The sequence below is a fragment of the Pristiophorus japonicus genome, chromosome 8 (assembly GCF_044704955.1).
Source record: "Pristiophorus japonicus isolate sPriJap1 chromosome 8, sPriJap1.hap1, whole genome shotgun sequence".
In the NCBI taxonomy this organism is placed as follows: domain Eukaryota; kingdom Metazoa; phylum Chordata; class Chondrichthyes; family Pristiophoridae; genus Pristiophorus; species Pristiophorus japonicus.
The window spans coordinates 183,942,610-183,964,400 of NC_091984.1; the positions used below are offsets into that span (position 1 = coordinate 183,942,610).

General features: G+C 44.9%; 1 protein-coding gene across 3 annotated transcripts in view; it reads right to left on the reverse strand.

Moving 5' to 3' along the window:
- The window catches only part of LOC139268863 (RNA-binding protein Musashi homolog 1-like), a 165,333-nt gene that overhangs the window by 140,782 nt on the left and 2,760 nt on the right, over positions 1 to 21,791 (reverse strand). For 2 of the 3 annotated variants that reach the window (XM_070887654.1, XM_070887656.1), the window contains exon 5: positions 9,807 to 9,848. The exons of the other annotated variant lie outside the window; for it this stretch is intronic. In XM_070887654.1, the coding sequence (XP_070743755.1) occupies positions 9,807 to 9,848 (42 nt within the window). The remainder of the gene's footprint in view (positions 1 to 9,806; positions 9,849 to 21,791) is intronic. 3 annotated transcript variants of the gene reach the window in all.

The following is a 21,791-nucleotide window of genomic DNA, read 5'->3' on the forward strand; positions in this document are numbered from 1 at the left end:
TTTTGGCATGGTTTTTGTGTCTTCCACTGTGAAGACCGAAGCAAAATAATTGTATAAGGTCTCAGCCATTTCCACATTTCCCATTATTAAATCCCCCTTCTCATCTTCTAAGGGACCAACATTTACCTTAGTCACTCTTTTCCGTTTTATATAGGTGTAAAAGTTTTTACGATCTGTTTTTATGTTTTGCGCAAGTTTACTTTCGTAATCTATCTTTCCTTTCTTTATTGCTTTCTTAGTCATTCTTTGCTGTCTTTTAAAATTTTCCCAATTTTCTAGTTTCCCACTAACCTTGGCCACCTTGTACGCATTGGTTTTTAATTTGATACTCTCCTTTATTTCCTTGGTTATCCACAGCTGGTTAACCCTTCTCTTACCGCCCTTCTTTTTCACTGGAATATATTTTTGTTGAGCACTATGAAAGAGCTCCTTAAAAGTCCTCCACTGTTCCTCAATTGTGCCACTCTTTAGTCTGTGTTCCCAGTCTACTTTAACCAACTCTGCCCTCATCCCACTGTAGTCCCCTTTGTTTAGGCATAGTACGCTCGTTTGAGACACTGCTTCCTCATCCTCAATCTGTATTACAAATTCAACCATACTGTGATCACTCATTCCGAGAGGATCTTTTACGAGGAGATCGGTTATTATTCCTGTCTCATTACACAGGACCAGATCCAAGATAGCTTGCTCCCTTGTAGGTTCTGTAACATACTGTTCTAAGAAACAATCCCGTATGCATTCTATGAATTCCTCCTCAAGGCCACCCCGTGCGATTTGATTTGACCAATCGATATGTAGGTTAAAATCCCCCATGATTACTGCCGTTCCTTTTTCACATGCCTCCATTATTCCCTTGATTATTGCCCGCCCCACCGTGAAGTTATTATTTGGGGGCCTATAAACTACGCCCACCAATGACTTTTTCAACTTACTATCCCTAATCTCCACCCACAATGATTCAACATTTTGTTCATTAGAGCCAATATAGTCTCTGGGGAGAGACAGAGAGACAGAGAGAGAAGAAGTTGATCTCAACATCTAGAAGTGCCGAGTAGCCACTGGTGAGCACCAGTGGACCAGCAGAGATGAGGTCCTACGAGACGAATTTAAGGAGCTAGGAGCTAAATTAAAAAGTAGGACCTCAAAAGTAGTAATCTCGGGATTGCTACCAGTGCCACGTGCTAGTCAGAGTAGGAATCGCAGGATAGCGCAGATGAATACGTGGCTTGAGCTGTGGTGCAGCAGGGAGGGATTCAAATTCTTGGGGCATTGGAACCGGTTCTGGGGGAGGTGCGACCAGTACAAACCGGACGGTCTGCACCTGGGCAGGACCGGAACCAATGTCCAAGGGGGGAGTGTTTGCTAGAGCGGTTGGGGAGGAGTTAAACTAATATGGCAGGGGGATGGGAACCAATGCAGGGAGACAGAGGGAAACAAAATGTAGGCAGAAGCAAAAGACAAAGGTGATGAGTAAAAGTGGAGGGCAGAGAAACCCAAGGCAAAACACAAAAAGGGCCAATGTACAGCAAAATTCTAAAGGGTCAAAGTGTAATAAAAAGGCAAGCCTGAAAGCTCGGTGCCTCAATGCGAGGAGTATTCGTAACCCAGGAGAGGGCTCTGAGCTAGTTAAGAGTGGGTGAGAGCGCAGATGAACAGGACCCCATGAAAGAATGCAAAAGGCAGGATGCAACAGAGCAGAGTAGCACTGGGGTAAGTGTAAACCACAAGGTGATAGGAAGGGACAATATGAATGAATATAAAGGGGCTGCAGGAGTGGTCAAAACTAAAAATCATGGTTTAAAAACTAGTATTAAAACACTTTACCTAAACGCACGCAGCATTCGAAATAAAGTAAATGAGTTGACGGCACAAATCATTACAAATGGGTATGATTTGGTGGCCATTACAGAAACGTCTAAGGATAGACAAAAAGGAAAAGGAGGTGGGGTAGCTCTGTTAATAAAGGATGTTATCAGGGCAGTTGAGAGATGATATTGGCTCTAATGAACAAAATGTTGAATCATTGTGGATGGAGATTAGAGATAGTAAGGAGAAAAAGTCACTGGTGGGCGTAGTTTATAGGCCCCCAAATAATAACTTCACGGTGGGGCGGACAATAATCAAGGGAATAATAGAGGCATGTGAAAAAGGAACGGCAGTAATCATGGGGGATTTTAACCTACATATCAATTGGTCAAATCAAATCGCACGGGGTAGCCTTGAGGAGGAATTCATAGAATGCATACAGGATTGTTTCTTAGAACAGTATGTTACAGAACCTACAAGGGAGCAAGCTATCTTGGATCTGGTCCTGTGTAATGAGATAGGAATAATAAACGATCTCCTAGTAAAAGATCCACTCGGAATGAGTGATCACAGTATGGTTGAATTTGTAATACAGATTGAGGATGAGGAAGCAGTGTCTCAAACGAGCGTACTATGCCTAAACAAAGGGGACTACAGTGGGATGAGGGCAGAGTTGGTTAAAGTAGACTGGGAACACAGACTAAAGAGTGGCACAATTGAGGAACAGTGGAGGACTTTTAAGGAGCTCTTTCATAGTGCTCAACAAAAATATATTCCAGTGAAAAAGAAGGGCGGTAAGAGAAGGGTTAACCAGCTGTGGATAACCAAGGAAATAAAGGAGAGTATCAAATTAAAAACCAATGCGTACAAGGTGGCCAAGGTTAGTGGGAAACTAGAAAATTGGGAAAATTTTAAAAGACAGCAAAGAATGACTAAGAAAGCAATAAAGAAAGGAAAGATAGATTACGAAAGTAAACTTGCGCAAAACATAAAAACAGATAGTAAAAGCTTTTACAGATATATAAAACGGGAGAGAGTGACTAAAGTAAATGTTGGTCCCTTAGAAGATGAGAAGGGGGATTTAATAATGGGAAATGTGGAAATGGCTGAGACCTTATACAATTATTTTGCTTCGGTCTTCACAGTGGAAGACACAAAAACCATGCCAAAAATTGCTGGTCACGGGAATGTGGGAAGGGAGGACCTTGAGACAATCACTGTCACTAGGGAGGTAATGCTGGACAGGCTAATGGGACTCAAGGTAGACAAGTCCCCTGGTCCTGATGAAATGCATCCCAGGGTATTAAAAGAGATGGCGGAAGTTACAGCAGATGCATTCGTTATAATCTACCAAAATTCTCTGGACTCTGGGGAGGTACCATCGGATTGGAAAGCAGCTAATGTAATGCCTGTTTAAAAAAGGGGGCAGACAAAAGGCATGTAACTATAGGCCGGTTCGTTTAGCATCTGTAGTGGGGAAAATGCTTGAAGCTACCATTAAGGAAGAAATAGCGGGACATCTAGATAGGAATAGTGCAATCAAGCAGACGCAACATGGATTCATGAAGGGGAAATCAAGTTTAACTAATTTACTGGAATTCTTTGAGGATATAACGAGCATGGTGGATAGAGGTGTACCGATGGATTTGGTGTATTTAGATCTCCAAAAGGCATTCGATAAGGTGCCACACAAAAGGTTGCTGCAGAAGATAAAGATACGCGGAGTCAGAGTAAATGTATTAGCATGGATCGAGAATTGGTTGGCTAACAGAAAGCAGAGAGTCGGGATAAATGGGTCCTTTTCAGGGTGGAAATCGGTGGTTAGTGGTGTGCCACAGGGATCGGTGCTGGGACCACAACTGTTTACAATATACATAGATGACCTGGAAGAGGGGACAGAGGGTAGTGTAACAAAATTTGCAGATGACACAAAGATTAGTGGGAAAGCGGGTTGTGTAGAGGACACAGAGAGGCTTCAAAGAGATTTGGATAGGTTAAGCGAATGGGCTAAGGTTTGGCAGATGGAATACAATGTCGGAAAATGTGAGGTCATCCACCTTGGGGAAAAAAAAAAACAGCAAAAGGGAATATTATTTGAATGGGGAGAAATTACAACATGCTGTGGTGCAGAGGGACCTGGGGGTCCTTGTGCATGAATCCCAAAAAATTAGTTTGCAGGTGCAGCAGGTAATCAGGAAGGCGAATGGAATGTTGGCCTTCATTGCGAGAGGGATGGAGTACAAAAGCAGGGAGGTCCTGCTGCAACTGTACAGGGTATTGGTGATGCCGCACCTGGAGTACTGCGTGCAGTTTTGATCACCTTACTTAAGGAAGGATATACTAGCTTTGGAGGGGGTACAGAGACGATTCACTAGGCTGATTCCGGAATTGAGGGGGTTACCTTACGATGATACATTGAGTAGACTGGATCTTTACTCATTGGAGTTCAGAAGGATGAGGGGTGATCTTATAGAAACATTTAAAATAATGAAAGGGATAGACAAGATAGAGGCAGAGAGGTTGTTTCCACTGGTCGGGGAGACTAGAACTAGGGGGCACAGCCTCAAAATATGGGGGAGCCAATTTAAAACCGAGTTGAGAAGGAATTTCTTCTCCCAGAGGCTTGTGAATCTGTGGAATTCTCTGCCCAAGGAAGCAGTTGAGGCTAGCTCATTGAATGTACTCAAGTCACAGATAGATAGATTTTTAACCCATAAGGGAATTAAGGGTTACGGGGAGTGGGCGGGTAAGTGGAGCTGAGTCCACGGCCAGATCAGCCATGATCTTGTTGAGTGGCGGAGCAGGCTCGAGGGGCATGATGGCCTACTCCTGTTCCTAATTCTTATGTTCTTATGTTCTTATGTAGCAGAGGAATGAAATCTGCAGACCAAGAGCAGTGCAGTCAAGGGAGCCAGGGGAGGGTGAAGGATACATCCATGGGATTAGTGCTAACAAGGGAGCTGGTCCAAAGAATAGCTGTAAGGAGGCGAGGAGCATGGGCAAGATCAGAAGCAGTAGCAGGAGCCAGTCTAGCGAAAGAAATTCTGAAGGACAAGTGGAGGAGAGTAAAGCGAAGCACAGCAAAGTCAGCAAGCAGATAGTAGCAAAACAGGGATCCTGGAGCGTGACGGGAGAAAATTCCAGAGCAGGATGGGAAGCAGCAGGAATGGATCAGAGATAAGTCAGCGTAGAGTGAAAAGACCCAGCGTTGGAACTGAAACGAAGCCCACAGCGGGAGGACGGACAAAATGGGGCAATTAACAATTGAACCATCAGGAATTTGGGGGCTTTTTTTAATATAGATGTTGAGTTCAGCCAAATGACTGACACGTCAGGTCTGGTTTGCTTCGATTGACAGTTGAGGCCATCATCAACTTGCTACGGAGAAGTTCACAGGTATACAATGTGTTTTGGCACACAGAGGAGCCAAGTTAAACTGAAGAGCTGGTTACATTGGCAGACAGAGGCCGAGGTGGGTGTTCAAGAGAGCGTTACATTGGCACAAAAGAAGTATTATTTTAAGTACTTAAGACATCACTTTAAATTTGCTTTTCATGGCATGAACTTTATATAAAAAATATATAAAGCGCTTTGGGATCGCTTTGTAACGATTCGAAAGGTGTTGTATAAATTCAAGACCTTTCCCTTTCTCTCAGGACCTCCCCCACCCCGAGAACTGCTGGATCACAGGGCCTGGGGAATCCACGGGCACCTCGATCAAGTAGTCATTCCACCTGATCACTCACCAAACAGTTGGCATTCGCTGTCTACTCAACGTCAGGGGACATCAGCGCAGAGTCCGATCCTGCCCTCACCCAACACCCACGCACGCACATTTCCAGCAGGGGTCACTGGTCCGCGAGCTCACGTTAGACTCCCTAACCCAGGGATGCTGTGGGCAACCGTGGCAGTGCCACTACCATTGCCCCAGCTGAACTATGCGCAGCAACAACTTGCATCTATATAGCGCCTTTAACGTAACAAAACGTCCCAAGGCGCTTCACAGGTAGAGTGATCAAAACAAAATTGGACACCGAGCCAGATATTAAGACAGGTGACAAATGCTTGGTCGAAGAGTTTTAAGCAGCGTCTTTAATGAGCAGCTTAATCGGAGTAAAGAGAGGTAGAGAGGCGGAGATGCTTAATGAAGGAATTTCAGAGCTTAGGGCCTTAGCAGCTGCAGACACGGCCACCAAGAGTGGGCCAATGGAATTTGGGGACACGCAAGAGGCCAGAATTGGAGAATGGGCATCTAATCTGGCACATTATTGGTCAGCAGAGCATGGCTACTCAATGGACAAGCTTGCCAGGTTACTGCAGGAGAGACTATCCTATGTCACCAAGCAGCAATTACGGCAAACTCTTCAGCAAATGGATAATTTTATTAATAATTGATCATCAACAGCGGCTAGAGCCGTAGGTGCCGAGATCAGCGATGCTATTTCCAACATTGTGCCACTGATCTCGCACATTGCGTTGTTATAATCTGGAATACATTGTCTGAAAGGGAGATGGAATCAGATTCAACAGTAACTTTCAAACGGGTATTTTATACTACAAAGGAATCATTTTTGTAGTATATATTACATGATTTAGACTTAAATGTAGGGGGCATGATAAAGAAATTTGCAGATGATACAAAAATTGGCCTGGTGGTTGACAGAGAGGAGGAAAGCTGTATACTACAGAAAGATATCGATGAACTGGTCAGTTGGGCAGAAAAATAGCAAATGCAACTCAATCCGGAAAAGTGTGAGGTAATGCATTTGGGGAGGGGCAACTAGACAAGGGATTACACAATAAATGGGAGAATACTGAAGTGTGGAGGAACAGAAGGATCTTGGAGTACATGTCCACACATCCTTAAAGGTAGCAGAACAGGTCGATAAGGCATATGGAATGCTTTCCTTTATTAGCCGAGCCACAGAATACAAGAGCAGGGAAGTTATGCTAGAACTGTTTACAACACTAGTTAGACCACAGCTGGAGTACTGCGTGCAGTTCCGGTCACCACATTACAGGAAAGATGTAATTACACTAGAAAGGGTGCAGAAAAGATTTATGAGGATGTTGCCAGGACTGCAAAACTTTAGCTATGAGGAAAGATTGGATAGGGTGGGGTTGTTTTCCTTGAAAAAAAGAGGCTGAGGGGAAATTTAATTGTGGAGTATAAAATTATGAGGGGCCTAGATAAGAGTGAATAGGAAGGATCCATTTGCAGAGGGGTCAATAATCAGGGGGCATAGATTAAAGAATTTAGAAGAAGGATTGGAAGAGAGAGGAGGAAGAATGTATTCACCCAGATGGTATGAAGTGTCATAACTAACAGGGCTACAGAGCTAGTGCTGGAAGGTGGGATTAGGCTGGGTAACTCTTTTTCGACTGACACGGACAAGATGGGCCGAATGTCTTCCTTCTGTGTGGTAATTTTCTATGATTCTATGATTTGCATGGCTGTGGGGAAAGAGCCAGGGAGTGGGACTAATGGGATAGTTCTTTCAAAGAGCTGGCAGTCATGATGGGTGTATTGGCTTCCCTCTGTCACAGTGGCCCAAATAGTTACTGAAATTTAGAACTGGAGCAAAATGGTACGTACAGCATCTGGCACAAGTGTGTCCCATGCTGATAGTCTTTCAGTGTAACTGAGACATCATTGCGGAGGCTTCCTCCTGGATTAAAAACTCTAACATACCGAAGATGCCCCTCCGTTACCACGTGTGCAGTGCAAGAGCCCAGTTGCAAGCTCTCCTCATTCAGCAACGTAGCTCTGGCAGCTAAGCCACCGCTTTAATATGGACAACATGTCGCAGGGAACTTGTGAGCGGCTTCATAAAACTCTTATCAGCAATTAACCAACAGCATATTAAAGCAGCGAGACGGTCCCTATGGAGCAGCAGAGCAAACAAACTCAAATGTAATTCAATTAGAAACAAAATAAGAAAATTTAATTACGCAGGGCTCTCTCCAAGCCAACCAAGTCTGAATGCAAACAGTGCCAACCAGTCTTACAATGAAACACCACACAATGCCAGGGGTCTTTTAAAACCAACATCAAGTTTCCATAACTTCAGACATCAAGCAAGTTTCACAAATTAGAATGTACAAAAAACATCAAGGGTGGAAAAAAAGCCCCTTCATCGAATCAAAGCTCAAACCCCACTCAATAACTTTCACAATCCATCATCCAGCTGCATTTTGTTTTGTCCATTGGAAATGAACAATAGAGATGTAAAAGGAGTTGCAGACTCGCTAGCGCCCGTTTCACACACTCGCACAAAGTCAAGATCTTCCCCCTAGTTTCTACTACTACACGCAGATCATTTAAAATATTGATCATCCTTTGAATAACAAGCTTTTTATATAATATTACGGCCCCAAAATGCCTCATGGGCTTCCTCCGGACTCCTGCCACAACTCCCCTGGGCACCATGGAACCCGCCAGTAAAACAGCCGTGCCAAGACGCCAGAGCTTCCTGCTCGACCCGCGGCCGACAGTACATTCCGTGATCACACAAATTTAATGAACATTTACCAAACTCGAGTCGGGGGAAAAGAGAGAATAGTAACTGGGGAAGGACAATAGCTGCTGGCATTTGACAGCTTGGTTGAATTACAATGTCCTGCTGCATTGGTGAAGTGGAGAGAAGACAGAATGAATACAATCTATTTGCACTAGCTTCTCAAGGCGCTGATTAATGCGGAGGAACACTTCCACGAGCACTGGCAGCCCTTTAGCATCTTAAACAAGTGCCACGCTTCCGGTGCAGCCTGGACTCCGAGGCCAGGGTAATCCGCTGGAAACTCACCAGCCTGTGATTCTCCTGTCCATTCATAGGAATATTAGAACATTGGGGTTGCCAAAGGCCCAGCAGGAAACCCTGGCCTCAGTGACCATGGGTCTGTTTGATCAATCATTTTCACACCTGGCATCTGTAAACATGAACTTCCCACCAGGACTCGCTGGAGAGCACCCAGAAGCAGAAGTTGTAGGCAAACCCCACCCCCACCTCATAGAGCCAGGAATCGTCCTGGTCAGAAGTGCACAACGCCTCACTCTACCGTGCATTCACCCACTGAGCCACACGAACAACTCAAACAATGGCTTTCAAACCAAGCAGCCATCAATAGGCTAGGAACAGAAACTTCACCCAGACATACAGACTGGCTCAATTAATCATCCATGTTACTGATCTGCTAATCTGCATCGATTCTTTCTCTTTGGCATGGAGCCCAATCTTACAGTGACCCCACCTTCTGTCATCTTATTACCGAGGAAGTTATTAACCTATTTCTGCACTGGGGAAAGCACTTATCAATTGTGTGTCAAATCACGCTTTGATCATCTTGGGAGCGGCAACCCAGGTTTAGCAAAACATTCAGCCAGAAGAAAGAAAAAGTTGTCACACTGGATTCTGTTTTTGTTCTTTCCTCCGGCTGGTTGGATACAGCTCAGCTTGGGTCACCAAACTGTTCTCTTGATGAAAGCAGTGGACTGTTCAGAAAATGAAGGCCATGGGATCCATCTTGGTTAAGATATTTGAGGCCATCAAGGGAGTAGGCTGGTCTCCTGGGCCTGGAGTTTGGTGGTGGTGGGGCAAACCATCCAGGGTTTCTGCAACCCCAGAGACATCGGTGTGATGCCTCCCATGGTGACATAGCCCATTGACACTTACTCTGCAGACTCACATACAAAGAGTGCCACTTGAGGGTGACAATGGGATTGTATCCCGGAACAGCCCACACCTTCAGAAAGAGGGAGAAATAGAATGGGGGGTGGGGGGAGCGGGAGTGAATCATCAGAGGTAGACACACTGACAACCATGTTGCAGCCCCCTTGTGCTTTGCAGCTGTTGTGTCAAAGCAGCCCTTTGGGAGCTTGGGAAAACTGGGGCGTGTGGAAACCCGATCATCACTCACAATCGCTTTGTTAGTCTCTAAACAAGGTCAGAGGAAAAACATATACACAGTAGAAACCAAGCCAGTGTTCACAAGACTCTTACCTTTGGCTGTGCTCTACGTGGAAAAGCCACTTTAGGATCGATCTGTACGGGAAGAAATCATGACAGAAAATTAAACGTTTAGTTTGAGAGAACAAAGTTGCTGCAAGAATCATTCTGCAAAACAACAGGATGCCCAGAGACAAATTATTTTTTTGTCAGCAAAATAGATAGAATCATAACTGTATTATAAAAGCTATTTCAAACTAATTCCTGGCTAATCTAATTTGACATCAGCTTAATGCGGAGTCCCCTCAGATGTAAAATACAAAGAAGCTGATTTTTCTCCTCCTCCCAGCCCCCAACAAGGTGATTTCACAAATGCTGGGCACCCACCCGTTCATCACGTGTGAGCGCTAATAGCGAGAATGGAGAGGTTAGTATAGGGTCGGGGGGGATCACTGTCCTCACCCAAAACACACTTTCTAGCAGGAATCACTGGATAGCAGTCAGCTATGGGAACCATGGCTGATTGTCTCTTCTGAACCAGGGGTTCGGAGGTCAATTATCACACCCCAATGCCTTCTCCCACAACCTCTGCACTACTACTGACACAACTGAGATCAGCTAACCCAAAGAATGGGGTTCATGCCCGATACCTTGCTAAGCCGTGTAGAGCAATTACTCAATGATCCATGTGGTGGAATGGATGGGACGAGACTATGAAACAATCTTAAAACTAACTGATACCTTGGCCTCAATTTCTGGAATGATAACAACTTGTATTTATATATCGCCCTGAACAAAGTGAAACGTCCCAAGGCACTTCGCAGCAGTATTAGGAGATTAAAAAATTTGACACCGAGTCTTATAAGCAGAAATTAGCACAGGTGACTAAAAGCTTGGTCAAAAGAGGTATGTTTTAAAGAGCGTCTTGAAGGAGGAAAGAGAGGTAAAGAGGCGGAGAGGGTTAGGCAGGGAGTTCCAGAGCTTGGGGCCGAGACAACAGAAGGCACGGCCACCAATGGTCAAGCGATTATAATCAGGGATGCTCAAGAGGGCAGAATTAGAGGAGCGCAGACCCCTCGGTGGGGGGGGCGGGCTGGAGTAGATTACAGATAGGGAGGGGCAAGTCCATGGTGGGATTTGAAAATAAGGATGAGAATTTTGAAATCAAGGCGTTGCTTAACCGGGAGCCAACGTGGGTCAGCGAGGACAGGGGCGATGGGCGAGCGGAACTTGGTGCGAGTTAGGACACGGGATGCCGAGTTTTGGATCACCTCTAGTTTAAGTAGGATAGAATGTGGGGGGCCATCCAGGAGTGTGTTGGAATAGTCAAGTCTAGAGTCAGATTTACAACACAGGGAAGGTCGTTCAGAGAAGCCGCCTTCTGTACCAAAATGACTTCTCAAATCGCAGATATATCGTTTGGGGAGGATCGAGGTCAGATAAAGAACTGTCACCATCCCACATCCTATGAGTAGCCAACTCAGAGCAACACTGGCAAAGTGGGTCGCCCAACCTCAGGGAAATGGTCCCAATACAACCAGGCAAGAAGGAAAATAATTAAAATCAGGGATTCTGAACTCAACAAGAAAATGTGAAGTTTGATTTATTCAGTCAATATAAATAAATGGCCCTGATAATACAGCACGTATTGTATGGGACAACACAGGACCCCGTATTGTTAAAAGAACATAAGAATTAAGAGTAGGCCATATCTTCCACCATTCAATATCATGGCTGATCTTAGACTTCAACTCCACTTTCCCACCCGATCCCCATATTCTTGGATTCCTCTAGAATCCAAAAATCTATCTATTTCAGAAAGAGACACGACTTGGGATTTATATAACACCTTTCACGACCACCAGACGTCTCAAAGTGTTTTAAGAACATAATAGGAACAGGAGTAGGCCATATGGCCCCTCAAGCCTGCTCCACCATTCAATAAGATCATGGCTGATCTGATCATGGACTCAGCTCCACTTCCCCGCCCACTCCCCATAACCCCTTATCCCCCTATCTTTTAAGAAACTGTCTATTTCTGTCTGAAATGTATTCAGCTTCCACAGCTCTGAGGCAGCGAATTCCACTGATTTACAACCCTCAGGAAAAAATTCCTCCTCATCTCTGTTTTAAATGGACGGCCCTTTATTCCAAGGTCATGCCCTCTAGTTCTAGTCTCCCCCATCAGTGGAAATATCCTCTCTGCATCCAACTTGTCAAGCCCCCTCATAATCTTATACGTTTCGATAAGATCAGCTCTCATTCTTCTGAATTCCAATGAGTAGAGGCCCAACCTACTCAACCTTTCCTCATGTCAACCCCCTCATCCCCAGTATCAACCTAGTGAACCTTCTCTGAACTGCCTCCAAAGCAAGTATATCCTTTCATAAATATGGAAACCAAAACTACACGCAGTATTCCAGGTGTGGCCTCACCATACCTTGTATAGCTGTAGCAAGACTGCCTTGCTTTTATACTCCATCCCCTTTGCAATGAAGGCCAAGATACAACTGGCCTTTCTGATCACTTGCTGTACCTGCATACCATCCTTTGGTATTTCATGCACAAGTACCTCCAGGTCCCGCTGTACTGCAGCACTTTGAAATCTTTCTCCATTTAAATAATAACTTGCTCTTTGATTTTTTTCTGCCAAAGTGCATGACCTCACACTTTCCAACATTATACTCCATCTGCCAAATTTTTGCCCACTCACTTAGCCTGTCTATGTCCTTTTGCAGATTGTGTGTGTTCTCCTCACACATTACTTTTCCTCCCATCTTTGTATCATCAGCAAACTTGGCTACGTTACACTCAGTCCCTTCTTCCAAGTCGTTAATGTAGATTGTAAATAGTTGGGGTCCCAGCACTGATCCCTGCGGCACCCCACTAGTTACTGCTTGCCAACCAGAGAATGAACCATTTATCCCGACTCTCTGTTCTCTGTTAGTTAGCCAATCCTCTATCCATACTAAGATATTACCCCCAACCCAGTGAACATTTATCTTGAGTAACCTTTTATGTGGCACCTTGTCAAATGCCTTCTGGAAATCCAAATACACCACATCCACTGGTTCCCCTTTATACATCCTGTTCGTTACATCCTCAAAGAACTCCAGCAAATTTGTCAAACATGACTTCCCCTTCATAAATCCATGCCGATTCTGCCTGACTGAATTTTGCTTTTCCAAACGTCCTGCTACTGCTTCTTTAATAATGGACTCCAACATTTTCCCAACCACAGATGTTAGGCTAACTGATCTATAGTTTCCTGCTTTTTGTCTGCCTCCTTTTTTTAAATAGGGGCATTACATTAGCAGTTTTCCAATCTGCTGGGACCTCCCCAGAATCCAGGGAATTTTGGTAAATTACAACCAATGCATCCACAATCCCTGCCGCTACTTCTCTTAAGACCCTAGGATGCAAGTCATCAGGTCCAGGGGATTTATCTGCCTTTAGTCCCATTATCTTACTGAGTACCACCTCCTTAGTGATTGTGATTGTGTTAAGTTCCTCCCCCCCGCCATAGCCTCTTGACTATCCACTGTTGGAATATTATTAGTATCCTCTGCCGTAAAGACTGATACAAAATATTTGTTCAGAGTTTCTGCCATCTCCGTGTTCCCCAGTCTCGTCCTCTAGGGGACCAACATTTACTTTAGCCATTCTTTTCCTTTTTATATACATATAGAAACTCTTGCTATCTGTTTTTACATTTCGTGCTAATTTACTTTCATAGTCTATCTTCCCTTTCTTAATCATTTTTTGAGTCGTTCTTTGCTGGCTTTTAAAAGCTTCCCAGTCTTCTGTCCTCCCACTAGTTTTGGCCACTTTGTATGCCCTTGTTTTTAAATTGGATACCGTCCTTTATTTCTTTAGTTAGCCACGGATGGCTATCTTTTCTCTTACACCCTTTCCTCCTCACTGGAATATATTTTTCTTGAGTGTTGTGAAATATAGCCTTAAATGTACACCACTGTTCATCGACTGTCCTACACTTTAGTCTATTTTCCCAGTCCACTTTACCCAACTCTGCCCTCATACCTTCATAGTCTCCTTTATTTAAGCTATGTACACTGGTTAGGGATCCAACTTTCTCATCCTCCTTCTGACTTTGAAATTCAATCATGCTATGATCACTCATTCCAATGGGATCCTTTACTAGGAGATTGTTTATTAATCCTGTCTCATTACACAGGATCAGATCTAAGATAGCCTGCCCCCTGGTTGGTTCCGTTACATACTGCTCAAGGAACCTGTCCCTTATGCACTCTATGAACTCTTCCTCAAGGCTACCCTGATCAATTTGATTTGTCCAATCAATATGGAGGTTAAAATCACCCATGATTATTGCCTTTCCCTTTTCACAAGCCCCCACTATTTTCTGGTTTATGCTCCGACCAACAGAGTTGCTACTGTTAGGGGGCCTATAGACTACGCCCACCAGGGATTTTTTTCTCCCTTATCTCCACTCAAACTGTTTCAACTCTCTTATCATTTAAGCCAATATCGTTTCTTACTATTGCAGTGATTTACAGCCAATTACGTACTTTTGGAGTGTAGTCACTGTTGTAATGTAGGAAATCTTATTTTAATATAATATTCAGTCTTGAATATCCTCAAAAATTCAGCATCCATAGACCTTTGGGGTAGATAATTCCAAAGATTCACAACCCTCTGAGTGAAGAAATTTCTTCTCATCTCAAGTCTTAAATTACTTATCCTGAGACTATGCCCCTTAGTTCTGGACACTCTAGCCAGGAGAAACAACCTCTCAGCATCCCCCTCAGAATCTTCAGTTTCAATGAGATCACTTCTCATTCTTCTAAACTCAAGTCAGTTGAGGCCCAATTTACTCAATCTCCCCTCATAAGAGAACCCGCTCATCCCTGGAATCAATCTAGATGTAGTACACCACCACATCCTGCACTCCAAACCAAACCCGAGCAACAGCACAGGAGATCCATTAGTATTTTTAAAGAGCTCAGTAGCCTCTCTGATGTGATCCTGACCTATATTAATCAGAAATGTCCCAGAATCAATCCTTGACCTTTGCCCAGTTAGTCATGGGGCATCTAAGGAATGTTACCTTTCCCCAACAAGAGTCTGCGCCATCAAGGACAAAGATTAGAGTAGAAATATTTATATCCCTCCTCTCCCCTCCCCCTACACCAAAAAAGGTATCCCAGATTTTTTTTTTCTCCATAAAACAACCTTCCCACTTAAAACAGTATCTAAACTCACAACCAACATACTCTCAGCAGCAGGGTACAATGGTTGCTGGACAGCCTATTTATTAAATAGTTCTGGCACCTCCACCACCTAGAAGGACAAGGGCAGCAGGCGCATGGGCACACCACCACCTCAATGTGACTCAACAACATTTAATTCAAAACAAATCCTGCCAAACACTTCGGATGTACATCAGTTCAGAGAAACCAGCGTCTTGTTCACGTTCCCCCAAGTCAAGCCACCCCGCTGGGACATTCAGTGTGAAGACACTGGGCCCGAGCTGGCCCCCGTCAAAATCACAGACACGGCTCCACATGCAGCCTAGTTCTTGCATTCCTGAGTCAACCTTCAGGAATTTCTTACTTAGGAGCAAGAAATTCCTGAGAAGACTCAGGCTTAAAAGGTCAGTACTTAATGGGGATGTGAGGAACATTCGTTTTCAGCTTGGTCTATAGCGAGTGGGAACATAAACCTGACGGTCTTTATTTCCCATAGCTCGATCATACAGACCAAAAAGGATCCCAGTCATGCTGTCCGTGCGCAGATAACTGATTTCAGTTGTGTTAGCAAATGGGACACTACAGTTGGCCTCACAGAAACAAGAGTAGGCCATTGAGCCGCTCGAGCCTGTTCAATTCGACCAGGGCTAATCTGTACCCTATCCCTTGATACCCTTACCAACAAAAAATTAGAACATTTCAGTCTTGAAAGCTGCAACTGACCCACAGCCTCTGGGCAAAGAAAGAGAGAAGAGAGTTCCAGATTTGCACTACCCTGTGTGTGAAGAAGTGCTTCCTGATTTCACCCCTGAATAGCCTGTCTCTAACTTTAGGATAATGCCCCCGGTGTTAGGTAGATGAAAAGTCAGCCAGTGTTTCTGCTCCTGCTCGCTATCTGGTGACCACTGTGCGCACACGTGCGGACATTAAGCGAGGACAGGATAGGGAATCAGCCAACACTCACTGCCTGGGCTTGCACATGAAGCAACTCGCCAAGGCTTCTTCGGCATCACCTCCCAAACCCGCGACCTCTACCACCTAGAAGGACATGGGCAGCAGGCGCATGGGCACACTCCACGTTCCCCTCCAAGTCACACAACTTCCTGACTTGGAAATATATCAACGTTCCTTCAACGCCGCTGGATCAAAATCCTGGAATTTCCTCCCCAACAGCACTAAGGGAGTACCTTCACCACACAGACTACAGCAGTTCAAAAAGGCAGCTCAGCACCATCTTCTCAAGGGCAATTAGGGTTGGGCAATAAATGCTGGCATTGCCAGCAACGCCCACATTCCGTGAACGAATTTTTAAAAAATGGATGCCACTTGGGCGAGTTAGCCCACATGCAAGGGGAGGTGGGAGAATAAAAGCAGGAAATTTTCCAAATATAAGTTTTCATACATCATATTGCCCCACAATACAATCCTGACCATTCTAAAACTCGCTATGTATGGTCCGAGTTGATGAAATGCCACAGCAGCAGCAAAAAGTCCCAGCCTCATTTCAGAAAATTCTGTCGTTAAACCAGTTTCACATTCAGTAACAGACATGCATTTTTTTCTTAAATAAAAAGGCCTTTATAACCACAATCCCTAAGCAACAAGAAACAATCTGCTATCTTAAACTTAGGTGGATGTCTAGTTGGTTACCGTTAAGCTCAGCTTGTTAAAACAAAGAGAGATTGGACTCCCGGTATTTAGAATAAGATTTCCCTTTTTTTTAAATGAAAACACTGTTTTCAGCTTCCGTTGCGTTACCATAGGCACAAAGCGAAGGACAAAATGCCCAGAGAGCCATGGTCTCTGTGACTTTAAGAGGCCATTCCACCTGAACAACTAGGCAGTAGCAGCTGCCAGGATTGGGCAGTGTTCAAGCATTGTGCTGCTGCCATACCCGGTAGTTTGGGGGCCGATAAAGGTCTGGCTCTCAGGCCTACAAATTCTCAAATAATCAGTTGTTGGATAATTGGATAGTTTTCTCCTGGAATCCTGAACCGTGCAAGTGAACCAACAAGCTTACAATTGTCTTTAAACACAATTGCATGAAACAAAAATCTGGGCATGTTGAAAGGAATTGTTCAATAGACTGGTTTTAATGTAAAAATAGCTTTTGTAGGTCAAACAGAAAGGAGATTAGATCCTATTAAAAAGGACAATATCCGAGTCAGATGGAATTTATTAATTTTCTATTTTAACCATTACTGGAAATCTATGTTGCATCTATATTTCTTCTCAAATATTTAAAATTGGTTTTCAAAGTACAACTGGAGTTATTGATGGGACCCACTAAATACAATAATTTTTTCAAGTTTTCTATCCTCGTTTCCCAAAAGCTTTTACTGAAGAACGGTTCCGTGGACAGTACCTCATCCAAGTGGCCATTATTCACGTGCGCGCCTCGGCAAGCTGATGGACATCACAGGCCAGCCCAATTCTCTTCTCACCCAGGGCCCAGTAGGGGATGCTATAGAGCAATCAGAAACCGACTGCTTTTCCCCTAACCCAGCAGCATCCAGCACTGCTCTCCCCCACACAGAGATCTGCAAACTCAGCACAGACCTTGGATCAAAACTGGGACCTTCCACATCTGCAAGGGGCAGAGACTTCCCCTATCTGAACGGCCAAGTAGGATGTTCATTCACAAACTGGACTGTCGTGCACAACGGAATGCACACTGGTCTCTGAAGGTTCCAAATTAGTAAGATATTAAAGTAGAAGAAAAAGTTTGCAATGCAGCCTCCATTTCCAACCTGGGCCAGTCAGGGTTGTAGTGGAAGTGCAAAGCAACCAAAGCCCCAGTCCATCCCCTCTTCCCCCACCCAACACCTGATCTGGTTCCTGGACAGCCTATGCAGTAAACTTGCTCTGGTACCGTGTGAATCAATGAACATTTAAGGTTTAAAATATCCTTCTAAACACTTTAGATATCCACCAGTCCACAGAAAAGAATACAAATATAAAACTACATTTTAAAATACATTAATGGTACGGCGGTTTTCAAAACAATTCCACAGATTGCACCAAGCCAATTCATGATCAAGCAAGCAAACTCGCATCGACTCATATCGATACACACCATGGTATTTTTGTGGCCTGGGGTTTGGTTTGGTTTACATTCCAGGTCACAATATGATTGATGGATGCTCCAATAAATCACAAAAATGTATCCAGATGCAACACACAAATGACCCCGATACAGGGAAATACAATTCACACTGCCACTACACCCAGGATGTTTCATTCCACATACAGCAAGAGGTTCGGAGGGCCCATCCTACAGTCTATGCCGAATTAGCGGTGCTGCTACAAATGGCATCAACACCCCTGGGCTAGGGAGCGGAAAGTCGGTCAGGGTTCCCACTCCAGACTTCCCCCACCCCCCCAAGCAATGCCTACTGTAAGTGCCTATGTATGTTGACTCCGAATGAGGCGGGGACACAACGGTTTACATTCGGGTGGGAGTGGCCTTGGAGGTCCTCAACATTGACTCCAAACCCCGTCAAGTCTTGTGGCTGCAGGTCAAACAATGGGCATGGAAAACTCCGGCTGATTCCCACCTACACCGCCCCTCCCCTCAGCTGGTGAATCGGTACTCCTCCCTGTCGAACACCACTTAGAGGAAACACTGAGGGTAGCAAGGGCACAGAATGTACTCTGGGGGACTTCAATGTCAATCATCAAGAGTACCACTACTGAGCCTGCGGCAGATGGCAAGAACACCAACACAAGGGGAAAAACCTACTGGACCTCATCCTCACTCATCTGCCCACCGCACAGTCCTTGTGGAGACCAAGTCCCATCATCACATAGAGGAGACCCTCCATCACGTCATGTGGCACTACAGTGGTAAGTGGGATAGATTAAGAACTGATCTAGCAGCTCAAAACCGAGCATCCATGAGAGACTGTGGACCATCAGTAGCAGCAGAATTGTATACCACCACAATCCCTTTGCCCACTCCTCCATCAAGCCAGATATCCAACCCTGATGCAACAAGGAGTGAAGTGCATGCCAGGAACAGCACCAGGTATACCTTAGAAATGTAGGTGCCAACCTGATGACACTATAACACAGGACTACATGCATGCTAAACTGAACAGTGCAGCTAAGCGATCCGACAACAACGGATTAGGTCAAAGCTCTGCAACCCTGCCACATCAAGTTACAAATGGTGGTCCTCAATTGATCAACTAACGGGAGGAGGAGGCTCCTCATCACCATCCACAATGATGGCAGAGTCCACCATAGCAGTACAAAAGGCAAGGCTGAAGCATTTGCAATCATCTTTATTCAGAGGTACCAAAAGATAATCCTTCTCAGCCGCCTTCTTCCACCAAACAGATGCCAGTCTTCAGCCAATTCCATCCATTCCACATGACATCAATAAGTGGCTGACTGCACTGGACACAGCAAAGGTTATGCATCCCGACAACATCCCAACTATAATGCTGAAAACTTGTGCTCCACATCTATCCACGCATCTAGCCAAGCTGTTCCATCACAGTTACAACACTGGCATCTACCCAACAATGTGGAAAATTGCATAGGTATGTCCTGTCCACAAAAAGCTTGACAAATCCAACCTGGCCAATTACTGCTCGATCAGTCTACTCTCAATCATAAGCAAAGTGATGGAAGGAGTCCTCAACAGTGCTATCAAGCGGTACTTACTCACCAATATGCAGTTTGGGTTCTGCCAGGACCACTCAGCTCTAGACCTCATTACAGCACAGCTGACTTCCAGAGGTGAGACATCAAGACAGCATTTGACTGAGTGTGGCACCAAGGAGCCCTCGGAAAATTGGTCAATGGGGATCAGAGGGAAAACTCCCCGGTGGTTGGATTCACACCTGGCACAAAAGGATGATAGCAGTGATTGTTGGAGGCCAACAATCTCAGATGCAAGACTGTGCTATAGGAGCCCCTCAAAGCAGTGTCTATTAGTCCCAACCATCTTTCAGCTGCTTCATCCAAAACCTCCCTCTATAAAAAAAGGTCAGAAGTGGGGCAGTTCACTCATGATTGCAGAGTTCAGCACCATTTGCAATTCCTCAGATAATGAAGCAGTCCATACTCGCATGCAGCAAGACCTGGACACATCCTGGCTGGGGCTATATAAAATGGCAAGTAGAATTCACACCACAAAAGTGCCAGGCCATCTCAAACAAGAGAGTCTAGCCATCTCCCCCTTGACATTCAATAGAATTACCATCACAAAATCCCCTGTCATCCACACTCTGGGGGTCAGCTTTGACCAGGATCTCAACTGGACCAGCCACTTAAATGCTATGGCTACTAGCAGGCCCAAGCTATTCTGTAGGGAATGGCTCATCTCCTGACTCAATGCCTTTCTTACCACCAAGGTGCAAGTCAGTGGTGTGATGGAGGATTCTCAACTTGTTCAGCTGCAACAACACTCATGAAGCTCAACGCAATCCAGTACAAAGCAGCATGCTTGATTGGCAGCCTATCACCAGCTTAAATATCCACCTCCTCATGCAGAGTACCATGGCTGCAGTGTGTACCATCCACAAGATGCACTGCAGCAGCTCGCCAAGGCTTCTTCGGCAGCACTTCCCACCTCCACCATCTAGAAGGACAAGAGCAGCGGGTACATGGGAACACCACCACCTCCAATTACCCTTCCAAGACACGCAACATTCCGACTTGGAAATATATCGCCATTCCTTCATTGTCACGGAGTCAAAATCCTGGAAATCCTTCCCCAATAGCATTGTGGGAGTACCTTCACTATACAGACTACAGCGGTTCAAGAAGGCAGCCCACCACCACCAGCTCAGGGCCACTAAGGATGGGTATTAATTGCAGTCTTGCCAGCAACATCCCAAGAATTAACATTTTTTTTTAAATCTATGATCCCCCCAAAGTCAACTAATCCACTTGCATCCATCTTCAGAACATAATACATAAATAATCCCCATTTTAATAGAGTACCAGAAGGCACCATATCCCAAACAAGGAGTCAGGGGAGAGGAGAAAATTGAAAACAAAACTCACAGATTTCTTTGCTTTCTTCATTCCCCAGGTTTTCACACGAGCTCCAGGCTTAAGGCTGGACACAGGACCTTGTTACAATCTTCTCAGTATTACCCTGGCTCACTAACCACCCGCTGGCACAACCCTTTAACTCACAAGCGCACACCAATTAAACTTGCCATGACTAAATACAAATCTTCATTTTCTAGTAACCAAGCGACTGCCATTCATTCATGTTGATTTTTCTGTATCAAATGCAACCAACCAGTAAAATCTGGCTTATTAGTGGAACCACCAAAAAGGTCAGTGCTGAGTTAACTGAACTCAGCCTGGGTGGCCTAGCCCAGTAAACAATTAACCTCCAAATCCCCAGGTTGGAAAGAGGTGATGCCGATAAGCCTCGAGCTCCTCATCAATGTTCCCTCTTATTTTTCTTTTGCGTTGCATGGCCCCTTTAAAAGGGCTGTGCCGCCCATTCACAGTTTCACGCATGGGCAAAACTTTCCATTGGGCTGTGCAGGGCCAGCAGAGAGCTGCACAGCATATAAGGAACGTTGGCTCCTAATGATTATCCAGGAAGCCCAGCTGGAAAGTGCATGTATGCAGATGAGGACAAGATTAGACTCTGCCGTGTTGCTCCACCTGGTAAAATAGCACGTCACCATTCAATGATCTAGCTCACACGTGAAGAACAGCTACTACATGAAGAATCCGATGATGGCTGGCACCTACAAAACCATATTCCAGCACAACTCATTGCCTTTGGCAGGGCAGGTGAGAGCGAGTGAACAGATCACCGAATCAGGGAGAACAT